This window comes from Sciurus carolinensis, chromosome 4, assembly GCF_902686445.1.
Source record: "Sciurus carolinensis chromosome 4, mSciCar1.2, whole genome shotgun sequence".
Taxonomy (NCBI): domain Eukaryota; kingdom Metazoa; phylum Chordata; class Mammalia; order Rodentia; family Sciuridae; genus Sciurus; species Sciurus carolinensis.
In genome coordinates this window covers 77,477,066-77,490,648 of record NC_062216.1, presented here as the reverse complement: position 1 = coordinate 77,490,648, position 13,583 = coordinate 77,477,066, and the positions used below count along the sequence as shown (strand labels likewise).

The 13,583-nt window shown below is 34.9% G+C and overlaps 1 protein-coding gene across 1 annotated transcript; it reads left to right on the top strand.

Annotated features, from left to right (window-relative positions):
- Window positions 1-5,457: 5,457 nt before the first annotated feature.
- Window positions 5,458-13,214, top strand: Magohb (mago homolog B, exon junction complex subunit). Its single transcript, XM_047547954.1, has 5 exons — window positions 5,458-5,595; window positions 7,767-7,825; window positions 8,486-8,596; window positions 11,361-11,443; window positions 12,851-13,214. The coding sequence occupies exons 1-5, from the start codon at window positions 5,502-5,504 to the stop codon at window positions 12,948-12,950; spliced, it is 447 nt and encodes a 148-aa protein (XP_047403910.1). The 5' UTR covers window positions 5,458-5,501; the 3' UTR covers window positions 12,951-13,214.
- Window positions 13,215-13,583: the final 369 nt, after the last annotated feature.

Sequence of the window (13,583 nt, the reverse complement as noted above, 5' to 3'; positions counted from 1 at the left end):
AGATTGTACACCACGATCAAGTGGGTTTTATCCCAGGGATGCAAGGTTGGTTCAACAACCAGAAATCAATAAATGTAATTCACCATATCAATAGACTTACAGTCAAGAATCACATGATTATTTCAACAGATGCAGAAAAAGCATTTGATAAAATACAGCATCCCTTCATGCTCAAAACACTAGAAAAAATAGGGATAGTGGGAACATTCCTTAACATTGTAAAGGTCATCTTGCTAAGCCCATGGACAATATCATTCTAAATGGTGAAAAACTGAAAGCATTCCCCCTAAAAACTGGAACAAGGCAGGGATGCCCTATTTCACCAATTCTATTCAACACTGTCCTTGAAACTCTAGTCAGAGCAATTAGACAGACCAAGGAAATTAAAGGGATATGAATAGGAAAAGAAGAACTCAAACTATCCCTATTTGCTGATGACATGATATATATTCAGAGGTACCAGGAAATTTCACCAGAAAACTTTTAGAATTCATAAGTGAATTCAGTATAGTAGCAGGTTACAAGATCAATGCTCATAAATCCAATGCATTTTTATACATAAGTGATGAATCTTCAGAAAGAGAAGTTAGGAAAACTACCCCATTCACAATAGCTTTGAAAAAATAAAATACTTGGGAATCAATCTCACAAAACAGGTGAAAGACCTCTACAATGAGAACTACAGAACACTAAAGAAAGAAATTAAAGAAAACCTTAGAAGATGGAAAGATCTCCCATGTTCTTGGATAGGCAGAATTAATATTGTCAAAATGATTATACTACCTAAAGTGCTATACAGATTCAATGCAATTCCAATTGAAATCTCAATCAGGTACCACACAGAAATAGAGCAAGCAATCATGAAATTAATCTGGAAGAATAAGAAAACCAGAATAGCTAAAGCAATCCTTAGTAGGAAGAGTGAAGCAGGGAGTATTGCAATACCAGAACTTCAACTCTACTACAAAGCAATAGTAACAAAAACGGCATGGTATTGGCACCAAAATAGACAGGTAGATCAATGGTACAGAATAGAGGACACGGACACAAACCCAAATAAATACAATTTTCTCATACTAGACAAAGGGGCCAAAAATATGCAATGGAGAAAAGATAGCCTCTTCAACAAATGGTGCTGGGAAAACTGGAAATCCATATGCAACAGAATGAAACTAAGCCCCTATCTCTCACCCTGCACAAAAATCAACTCACAATGGATTAAGGACCTTGAAATTAGACCAGAGACCCTGCATCTTATAGAAGAAAAAGTAGGTCCAAATCTTCACCTTGTTGGCTTAGGATCGGACTTCCTTAACAGGAGTCCAATAGCTCAAGAAATAAAAGCAAGAATCAATAACTGGGACAGATTCAAACTAAATAGCTTTCTCTCAGCAAAGGAAACTATCAGCAATGTGAAGAGAGCCTACAGAGTGGGAGAAAATCTTTTCCACTCATACTTCAGATATAGCACTAATTTCCAGAATATATATAAAGAACTCAAAAAACTTTACACGAGGGGGCTGGGGAGATAGCTCAGTCGGTAGAATGCTTGCCTTGTAAGCACAAGGCCCTGGGTTCGATCCCCAGCATTCCAAAAAAAAAAAAAAAAAAAAAAAAAGTCTACACAAAGAATACAAATAACCCAATCAACAAATGGGCTAAGGATATGAACAGACACTTGATAGAAGATCTACAAGCAATCAATAAACATATGAAAAAATGTTCAACATCTCTAATAATAAGAGAAATGCAAATAAAAACTACCCTAAGATTTCATCTCACCCCAATTAGAATGGGGATTATCAAGAATACAAGCAACAACAGGTGTTGGCGAGGATGTGGGGGAAAAGGTACACTCATACATTGCTGGTAGGGCTGCAAATTAGTGCAGCCACTCTGGAAAACAGTGCAAAGATTCCTTAGAAAACTTGGAATGGAACCACCATTTGACCCAGCTATCCCACTCCTCGGCCTATGCCCAAAGGACTTAAAATTAGCATACTACAGCCACAGAGATACAGCCACAACAATGTTCATCGTTGCTCACTTCACAATAGCCGATTTTGGAACCAACCTAGATGCCCCTCAATTGATGAATGGATAAAGAAACTGTGGTATATATATACCATGGAATATTACTCAGCCATAAAGGATAATAAAATTATGGCATTTGCAGGCAAATGGATGCAGTTGGAGAATATCATGGTAAGTGAGATAAGCCAATCTCAAAAAACCAAAGGACGAATGATCTCACTGATAAGTGGATGATGACACATATAGAGGGTGTGAAGGGGGCAAGAATGGAGGATGGAGGTACTCTATAGAGGAATAAGAGGAGTGGGAGGGGTGGCGGGAGGAAAAAAATAACAATGTATCAAAAACTATTCCTCTGGGTAAATAAATGTATGATTACACAAATGGTATGCCTCTACTTCATGTACAAACAGAGAAACAAGATGTATCCCATTTGTTTACAATAAAAACGAATAAAAAAAAAGAATTAAGTATCTCAGGTTGTTCCCTGAGTTGCTGCATCCCCGTTAACGTCTCTGCACTATACTATATCTGGTGGCCTCCTGAAGGGGCTGTGCAGTGACTCCAATGTGGAGATGAGCCAGTACCTACCAGGACCAGCACTTCAGGGTGACAATGAAGAACAAGAAAAATTACTGAAGAAAAGTTGCTACATTGTACATTGGAAATCTTTTCTTTTACACAACTGAAAATCAGATTTTTGAACTCTTTAGCAAAAGTGGTGACACAAAGATCATTCTGCGTCTGGATAAATTTTAAAAAAACCAGCATGTGGATTCTGTTTTGTGGAACAGTATTCAAGAGCTGATGCAGAAAATGCCATGTGGTACATAAATGGAACACATCTGGATGACCAGATCATTCCCACAGACTGGGATGCAGGCTTTAAGGAGGGCAGAAGTATCTCTGCACAATCATAGAAGACTATGATGCTGGGAGAGGCAGCTATGGAAAACTGATACAAAAGCAGTGAGTGGTGAGAGCCCCATCAGTGCAGAACTCCCTCCCCTGATCTATTGAATTTGTTGAAGAACATTACCCACAGTCTGATTAAAGTCTCTACTGAGCTGGAAGCCTTGGTTTCCTCTGAAAATTATTAAAGGACAGAATACAAAAGAATGCCTTTAATTCTAGTCTTAGAATATTGGCCAAGTGTCTAGCTACCAGATGATTTTCTGTTACCAGGTCTAAAACTGTGTTCTCTGGGGCTGGGATGTGGCTCAGTAGTACAGTGTGTGCTTCACATGTGCAAGGCCCTGTTTTGATCCCCAGAATTGCACCCTCCCCACAAACACAGTGTTCCTTAGCAACAGGTTTGATCTATAATGATTATTCTGTCAGCCAAAAATGCCATACTTTTTAAAAGAAGATGGAAAATATAAACATTTGTTTTACCATGTTTGTGTCTTAAGTAGGTTCATGATCTACACTGGTGCCTGAAATGATTACTTTTTAAAATTTAAGTTTGCATGAGATAAGGTTTAATAAATGGAAATTTTCTATGTGGTATAGCTTTGTTCTAAACTGGCAACAGGTGTTTGACAACTGAATTTTTTTTCTATGTTGAATTCTAATCTCTAAAGGGTCAAGGGACCTTCCTAAATAGTTGGCAGAGAAGTAAAGTATATCTACAATGATCCCAGGGACATATCCCACTTCCATTCCTTACATACCAGGAAACTAGATGTAGAATTATACACATTTTTCAAAAGACATTTTACCTAAAGCTAACAACAAGAACAACAACAAAAGGCAAGTGTTTCTAATACAGAGAACCTCACATATTCCAGTGGGAGGGGAAATGATGCTATTAGTAGGAAATTGAATGAAATATCAGGAGACATGAGTTAAGGGATTGCCTTGACATGATGAAGTTTGTTTTAAGGGCCATCAGATTTATTCTTTCCACTTTTAATTGTAGTCTTGGGAATAGAATAGGTTCTTTTTAAAAGAGCCTGATTACTGAGAGAATGCTTCACAAAAACAGAGGAAGCCTTCCTAAAAAAAGTGTCTATTTCAGCTACTTCTCACACTGAACTCTGTTTTATTTTTCCCAAATTGTGCTTACTATGGTTGAAGCCAGGAGAGTCTAGAGAATTTATTTTGCATTTGTATTGCAAGAGGTGATTTCAAATATCATATGTGAGTAAAATTTTCCCTGCTATGAAAAAAATGTGAATTACTTTCCAAAGTATCTTCCAGTAGTTTGTGAAAGTTGGGGCTGAACATGAACAGCTTTCAAGTTACAATAAATGTGAATTTTCTCGTTAAATTCCAAACCGTTTGAATTTTTTTTAAAGAGCTATAACAGTTGTTAAGTGCTTAGGCAGAAACCATTTGCAAACATTTAATCAGGGCACATTATTCATTTTTAGAATGTTTTTACACTGTAGTTTGAACTAATATATTTTGCATTGTTGTGTGGTGAAAAAGCTCAAGATTCTACAGGCCTTAAAATCAAGACTGTGATTTTTATTTGAATTGTCTTCTGTAACAGATTTCAATAACGCTAAGTCAACATACCCCCCAAAAAAGAATTAAGTATCTCAGTTCTGTTAAAGGTTCATTTACAGCCAGGCGCAATTACCTGTAATTCCAGCGACTTGTGAGGTTGAGGCAGGAAGATCAGTTAGACACCAGTCTTAGCAAGTAATCGAGGCCCTAAGCAACTTAGTTAGATCCTGTCTCAAAATAAATTAAATAAATTTTAAAAGGCTGGGATGTGGCTCAGTGGTTAAGCGCTTCCGAGTTCCATTCCCAGTGCACCCCCAACCCCAAAAGGCTCATTTACATCAAATGTCAGGGCTTTTCAATTTCACGTGCATTTCTAAATTTCAAACCTGTCATCTGAAGGATTCTTTCTGTTTCTTATTGTTTGGCTTCCAGATAACTAGTTATCGTTTTCCAAAGTCCCTTGTTAGGAATCAATCGGGCAAAAGAAACGGGTCGCATTCTGGTTCTGTCACTTTGTGGAATGTATTTCCACTCATCTCACCAATTATAGAAAAATAAAGTCACACCCACTTCGCAGGATGCCACAAGATATGAGAGACTGAAAAAGTAAACCGCCCTTGCGAACGCTTATTTTAAAATCCTAAAAGCCATACCCATAACACAGGAAGCCTTGAGAATTAAGAGGGCCAAAAAGTAAAATAGACTCTACAAACCTTGCTTCTAAGTCCATAAAAAATGCTATTACATTTTAACATTTCTTTGTTAAAATAATGAATTCTACTTCATTTTGAAAATAATGCATTTCCGATCTCAGTGAACCGAAGTCGCCGCTAAGCTCCCTCCAGCATTCCTCAGCCTGGCACACTACGGGTTTCTTTCAAGCTTTTTTCCTGGAGCTCTGGAGGCGGAAGAGAGGCGGCTGCAGTGACGCACTTATTCTGAGCGACTGACGTCACTAACTGGCGCCAGGCGGCACGTTGGCCAAGCTGTCGGCGGGCATCCGGGAGACAAAAATGGCTATGGCTAGTGATTTCTACCTGCGCTACTACGTAGGGCACAAGGGGAAGTTTGGACACGAGTTTCTAGAGTTCGAGTTTCGGCCAGACGGTGAGCAGTGGAGGGGGTCGCCGTCGCCGAAACTTTGGACAGTGGTGGGAAAGGGGAATCAGGAGGAGAGGCCGCGGAGGAGGCGAGGCGGGGTAGGATGAGCGAGCCGCGGCTTGAGTGGGACACAGTGGCCACCTCTCCTGGCGAGGAAAAAAAAAAAAAAAAAAAAAAAAAGCTTAAGACTATAGGAGGGCCTAAGTTGTTTCGTGAATAAAAGAAAATTAATTGCAGTAACTTACTCGGAAAAGCTGACCCCGCCACGCATTGAAAAGTTGAACCTACAGTAGTCAGAATCCTAGAGTCGGCGCACTAGAAGGGACTTTAAAAGCTACGTCGTTATCAGCTAAATGTTTGAACATTATTAGCACGGCATCAAGTGTTGTTCCAAGGATGCATAAAATCTTTAGTCAGTAACTTTCGGACTACTCATTCATTCATTTTATTCGTTCACACATTTATTCATGTGTGTTAAGACATTTGTAGAGGAGCCAGACATGTGAACAAATGAGTATAGTTTGTTTTAGGTACTTAAATACAGTTTTTCAACATGTACATGCATTAAGAGTACCAAAAAAGGGGGATGGGGGGGGTGGGATGGGGAGAGGTTAGTTCTACAGGAGGGAGTCAGGAAAAGCTTCCTAGATGATAGACACTTGAGATGAGTTTTGAAATAAAACAGTTTTCCTTGGTTTCTGAGGGAAGGAAAAAAAATCTTGGAGAATAGCATAAGCAGAAGGTTAATTAAAACCATTGCCTATGTAGTTTAAGGAGTACTGTCTTTGACAGTGCCTGCTCTTTTGTTACTATATATTGAACTGTCTGCCTGCAATAGGACAGTACAGCTGCATGGATTTTTATTATTTGAATGTATGTTTTGTGCATTGCAACATGTAAGTACAGAAATTGAAGATATAGTAATGACTAAGACTTTAATTTTCCTCCAGGAATTAAGTCTTGGTGGGAGACATAGCCATGTAACTATAAAGCAATATGGATATTAAGTGATGTATGTATATTTTGGACAAGATTCTATGAGAGCATGAAAGAAAAATTAGGAGAGGATCATATATCAGGAAATGGGACAATGTCAAGCATTTCAGGCAAAACTCAAAATAACTACAGTCCTGCAATTATTTAGGAATCTTAATTCCCTTACTTGCCTTTGTTTTTCCCATGTCTCTTCTAAATTCAGTTCAGGAGTGAAAGTTACTTTAATTCACCACCCACCCCCTCTTTCATGTTACTGTTTTCAGGCCTTTGCCTGTGGACACCATACAGCTTGTCCACATCACTTTTAGCTAAGCACATAAGTTAATCACCCAATATTATCAAGTAATTTCATGCTAGAACAGTGGTTCTCATTCATTTAATCTTCCACCCCAACATTTCACTTACTTAACATTAGTGATAATGAGTCATGAAAATTGCAGTTTCTAAGTGGTATACCTCATTAGGTTAATCTATCATTGTAGAGGATCAGGATCACACCATAGCTGTGTCTGGGCAACTGGGTTGCCATTTGGGAATGTGTGTACCAGGGAGTAAGAAAGTTGTGATGGATTAGAGTTAAATATAAACCTGCTGATAAACTGATCAGTTTTGAGGAACAGCACATAGTTTGTGTTCTTCCTACTCAGTTCTGTTTTTATTTTTGTTATGGGAATTGAACCCTGGGGGTGCTTAACCATTGAGCCACAGCACTTATTATTTTTTATTTTAAGACAAGGTCTCTCTAGGGACTCATTTAAGTTGCTGAGGTTGACTTTGAACTTGTGATTTTCCTGTCTCAGCCTCCAGAGCTGCTGGGATTATAGGTGTGAGCCATGACACCAGCCTGTACTCACAATTCCAAAAGAAGTAATATAAATATGTACACTTTAATTGGAAGGAAAATAATTAAAATAGAACATGACATGACTTTAAATAAGCCTTAAAAGTGACCCATTATATATTGAAGGCATAGAATATTTTAAAATTTGGCTAGCTCAACTACCAGTGAGTATTACTATGACTAGCATTGATCTTACCCCATGTGGAAGGCGATATTAATAAAATTGGTAGTGTAAAATGGTCTTTACCTTCAAAATTGCTTACAGTGTCATTTATTTTCTATTTTTTATTTTTTAGAAGTGTTTGATATTATACATTGAATTTTTTCCCACTCCCCACAGGAAAGCTTAGATATGCCAACAACAGCAATTACAAAAATGATGTTATGATCAGGAAAGAGGTAAGATTTTCAGATGTCTTAATTTTTTAACTTTTGATTCATTTTCCTCTGTCGAATTCACAGAAGTTCATCTAACGCCATGTTTTAAGGAAGAAGCCAATTTATAGTTTGAAATGTTTCCATTTCAATTAGATAAGATCGTAATATCAATAACAAAGTAATCTGAATGAGATATTCAAATTTATCATTTAATTCATTTTATAGTTAACTTTGTCTTTTTACACTGTTCACTAAAACTAACAATCATGATATAGACATAGTATAATTTTTAAATGAAAGTCTCAAATTAGGATAAAAAGAATTCAGAGTACTAACAGTGATGTGTACTTGGATTTGTGTCTTCACCTCATAGATATTGTGTTGTCACCCTTAACCACTCAAATACTTGAGTCCTCATGTTACAAAGGAGTAATATAAAATTTTAAAGGGGCTTATAATAGCAAGAAGAAAAAAAATATTAAAGGAAAAGACAAGAGAGTAAAGAAAAATAATATTCTTGAGAAGAGTAGATGATGGTCATCCTTTTCTTTTGGAATCAGAATTGAATCCTTCCGTTGTGTTCCATTTGAATATTCAGAATTTGTAACTTTTTTCATTTCCTGCTGAGTTGTGGAAGGATATAGTTGGACATTATGAAATTTTATTATAATTTATTTTCAGGCATATGTACATAAGAGTGTAATGGAAGAACTGAAGAGAATTATTGATGACAGTGAAATTACAAAAGAAGATGATGCCCTGTGGCCTCCCCCTGACAGGGTTGGGCGACAGGTTTGTATTTAGTGATTCTTCATATACATAAATGTTAAATTTTGTTAATGATTGTTTCTTATTTATTTACTTGTTGATTCTTTTGTTTTCTACTTAAGTAGGCATGTGGTAAATACTCTACTTTTATTTCACTTAGCTTCATTTTCTCTGTTATTTCCTAGTGGTAAAGGAGTCAGCACACAGCTCTAAATTTAGATATTTTTCTGAATAGTATTTTCCATAGCCACTCAAACCACAGTTATGCTGCTTTCATACTTTTATGATGATTTCTATTATATGTTACTTATTAGGAGCAAGTACAAGTGTTATTTGTGAAATTTGAGACTTGGGGTTCTCATAACTATATATAATTCACTTTATTCCGATTTATAACTTTAAGAATTCTTCCTTGCACCTTTGTTCTCCAGAAAATGATTTGATTGGTTTCTTTGTTCAAACAAATCATTGTATTTGCGTCTCATATCCCCTTCAGAATAATTGATGTTTCTAAAGGGTGTCTGAAGAACTCTTAAAGGGCTACTTTCACTCTGTAAAAGGACAGTTTGGTTTCTCAATTGAATCTTTGCAACTTTTGGAGAAATAAGATACTACCCCTGAAAGGAAGAAACATTCTGTTTCACTTTTGTGTATTCCTAAAGATTGTAATTTATATCACCACCTTTGACTAGAGGAGCAATGTGGAGAAATCTTAACATGATGATACTCAGTAATAGTAAATTAACTCTTCTATTTAAAGAAATGTGTAGGAAAGCAAAGATAATAGTCAACAGTTTATTTTATCCATTTTATCACTTTTAAAAGGTAAATTTAGACTTCAGTTTGTTTTTTACATTTATACATGTGTACTACAAAACAGTAACAGCAGCAAGTAACATTTTTTATCTTTTAAATTCAGGGAAAGAGCCTAGTGTTTCATCTACCCACTTGACCATGTGTTCATTGTTTTGGTTAGTGGGGAGGAGCAGACATGCTGCAGAAACTACCTGTTGGATCCTTAAGTCAAAAATTTTGTGATTTTTTTTTATTTTTTTTTTTTATTTTTTAATTCTCCATTTGGTATGTGCTATAAATTCTGCATAATTAGATTTTCTGATTACATATATAAGTAGAATATCTTTAGTAGCATCTGTTTGTTAATTTAACTTAAAAACTAATTACAGAAAAGCCCCTTAATTTTGAGTGTGAGATTTGCTGATAAACAATCTAGAGAAAAATTTATACATTATATGGCTACTGGGAATAACTATATTGTATTTGCTTTACAAGTTCTAAATTTTAATTGATGAATTCAAAAGGGTATTAGTCTTTAAGTTTTATAGTCAGTTGTATCATTTATTAGTGGCTATAAATCTTTCCTATGTTTTATAAATTTTGAATTACATATTTGTAAAATAAGACTGATAAAACCTGCTTATAAAATTATTTTAGGGATTACAGAAAATGTAAAGTCCAAGCAGCAGGGCCTGAAACATAATAGGTACTAAAGTGGTAGCTATTATTATTTTTTAAAAAATTTTTTTGTAGTTGTAGATGGGCAGACTGCCTTTATTTTGTTTATTTTTATGTGGTGCTAAGGATCGAATCCAGTGCCTCACATGTGCTAGGCAAGTGCTCTGCCACCGAGCTACAGCCCCAACCCTAAAGTGGTACCTATTATTAATGTCATGCATTTTATTTGTAGAACCTTGTAGAAAGGGAAAATACATTTGTATTTATTACATTAAAAATAGATTTGTGCAATAATAAATTCTAGAGAGGATGTAGACAAAAAGAAATTCTTTTACCCTGTTGATGGGACTCTAAATTAGTACAACTGCTATGGAAATCAGTATGGAGGTTCCTCAAAAGACTAGGAATGAAACCACCATATGACCCAGCTATATTACTCCTCAGTTTCCTTAAATATTAGTCATCATACTACAGGGATGTGTATGTTTATGCGTATGTTTATAGCACAATAGCCAAACTATGGAACCAGCCTAGATGTTCATCAGTGGATGAATTGATAAAGAAAATGTGGTATGTATACACAATAAAGTTTTATTCAGTGTTAAAGAAAAATGAAAATATGATATTTGCAGGAAAATGGATAGGACTTGAGACCATTACGTTAAGCAAAATAAGACAAACTCAGAAGGTCAAAGTTTGCATGTTCTCTTTCATTTGTGGAAGCTAGAGAGGAAAAAAGACAAGAAAGGTATGTTTGTGTCTGGTGGGTGGGGGGTGTTTCCTGAAAATAGAAGAGAGACCAGTAGAAAAAAGAGACCAGGAGGACTGAAGAAGGAAGGGAAAGGGATCCTCCTGGGGAATGACAGTTGGCCAAAATTATATTGTTATGTTGTGTGCACCTATGAATATGTAATAGTAGATCCCACCATTATGTACAACTCTAATGCACTAATAAAAAAATGAGAAAAAAGTGAGAAATATAAAAATGAGTTTATGACTAATTTTTTTTACTAAATGTGCTCAATTATATCTCTAGTTTTACTAGCATAATAAATATTTCTGTCAGTTCATTTTATAGTATCTTCTATAACCAATTCTTGGTTCTAAAATTGAAGATAGTGCTTGTGACTAGTCAGTGGGTGACTTGTCAGTGAGGCTTTTATTTTTAAGGACAGAGTGATACCTAACATTTTCCTTTTTTCCTTCTTGTTCTGTTGAATGCTAGAAAACTTGCAGCTAAAAATGGGATCTCTTTGTAGCAAGAATTCAGATATCTTTTATATTAATTATAGTTCTCTGCTTTTTTTTTTTTTAGGAACTTGAAATTGTAATTGGAGATGAACACATTTCTTTTACCACATCAAAAATAGGTTCTCTTATTGATGTAAATCAGTCAAAGTGAGTATGTTAAAACATTATGGCTAAATTAACAAATTATTAGATTTATCTAATAAATTATTAGAGGCTTATTTTACAACTACAGTCAGTTTGCGAGCCAAGATTATTTTAGTAGAAGCCTATCAATTTATTATGCAGATGTAATTCTGATTTTTATGTTATTGAAGACTTGTTATCTTGTTTATCAAAGAAGTTAGGGTATTGCACTGTTAAAATATTATCTGAATCCAACATTATACAGTAAAGGCAAGATTTTATTAGCTATTTATATAAAAATCTGCATATAATGTCACAAATCCTTATTGCATTATATCAGCATCATTAGCCCATATACTATTATTCTGTTTCATGGGTTTAATACTTGAAAATATATTTTCCAGTGTAGCTTAAGAATGCTTTTAGTTACCTATCCTTCCTATGTTCCGTGTCTCCTGTGGACTTTTGTAGCATCAGCTGATCCAAGCCATTTTTTCCTGCCTGTTTCCCTCAAAATATCCTCAAAGTGCTTTTACTTTTTTCCTGTCATTCTATAACTTATTTGTCTGCTTTACTGATTTGAGTGTAAGCTCCAAGAGATTCTTGTATCTTCAGTTATTACAGTGCCTGACACATAATATGTGCTTTATGTAAAAATTTATTTGAGGAAAGGAAAAAGGAATGAATGTATAATAACCATTGGACACAAAAGGCTGTGCTCCCAAAAAACAACCACATTCTTTTAAAATATATTTTCTTGCAGTTGGTAAGGATATGGCATTGGCATTTTGGTAATATGCCTCAGAAACTCTTAATATTTTTCATTCATCTTTGCTCTAGTAATTTCATTTCTGAGTGTCTGTTTTGGGACCTATTCTCAAATATTGGAAAAGCTTTATTATGCATGAAGATACTCATCAAAACATTGTTTATAATTGTAAATAATCCAAATGTTTATCAAAGAGAGAATGGTTAAATTAATGAAAATTATAAATGAAATGTATAACTTTTTAATGCTGTGGAAACAATGCAAAAAAGGGCACAGAGAATGACTTTAGTTATGGAAAAAATACATAGAAATATCAAAGTATCATTATTGCATGAGGGTAGTAGCATTATAGTGTTATAAGTATTATTTTTTCTGCTTTACATGTTTTTGTGATGCATAGCTATTACTTTCCATAAGGAGATAAATACTTTAAAGGTAAAAATTATACTAATGAAAAAACTTTACATTTTTTTCTTACAGAAAAGATAGACATGTTTGTTCCTTTTAGTTGTCATTCAGTTTCTCATTTTAGTTGTCAGCAGAATTCTTCCTTTCTCCATTCCATTAACTGAATTGTTACAAATTTTTTATTTTGTTTAAGGAATTTATAAAATTATGTTTCATTAGGACTAAAAAGTAACTTTTACCTTTTTATATTTTAGGGATCCTGAAGGCCTTCGAGTATTTTACTATTTGGTACAGGACTTGAAATGTTTAGTTTTCAGTCTCATTGGATTACACTTCAAGATTAAACCAATTTAAATTGTGTTTTTGAAAATGTTTGTATATTTAATTAAGGGATAGGTAAGGGAGGGTTTATTTGCCATTTCTAATATTGGGATTTTTATGAATGTGAAACAAAGTTGTTTTTTTTTGTATGTAAACTGAATATTGAAAATAAATGAATAGGCGTAATGGTTTTTCTCACTTGGGACCAAGTGGGTTAGATGTCCCCACAGACATTAAATTCTGTAAGTAAAAGCCACTTTTTGTTGAAATTTTGTTCTAATAAAACATCAAAGCCTGGTTAGTGGTTTTATTTTTGTTTGTTTTGGCTTTTATTTTCAGGAGGCTATATCTCTGATTCACTTTAAAGATAGTAAGAAATTGTTCTAGTGGTTATATCTTATGGCAGAAATTCTTAGGGGTAGAAATATGTAGCTAAATTTCCATCTACCAAAGGCAATTACAGATCTTCTCATGTCTCTTCCATACCTGATGGGATTTAATTTTTTGGTGCTTATAGAACTTTTTCATTTTTTTACATCCATCACAAACCCCTCAAGATAATTCACATTTAAACCTTTTTGGTGTAAGCAATGATTTTCTAAAGTGTTAAAAAAAAAAGTGTAGCCAGGCACATCTTTGATTATGCCCTTATTTTTTTGCTCATTT

Coding starts and splice junctions, on each gene's coding strand:
- Magohb (XM_047547954.1), top strand. CDS start 5,502: ATGGCTATGGCTAGTGATTTCTACCTGCGCTACTACGTAGGGCACAAG. Junction 8,597..11,360: donor CTGACAGGGTTGGGCGACAG/GTTTGTATTTAG, acceptor TTTTTTTTTTAG/GAACTTGAAATTGTAATTGG. Junction 11,444..12,850: donor ATTGATGTAAATCAGTCAAA/GTGAGTATGTTA, acceptor TTTATATTTTAG/GGATCCTGAAGGCCTTCGAG.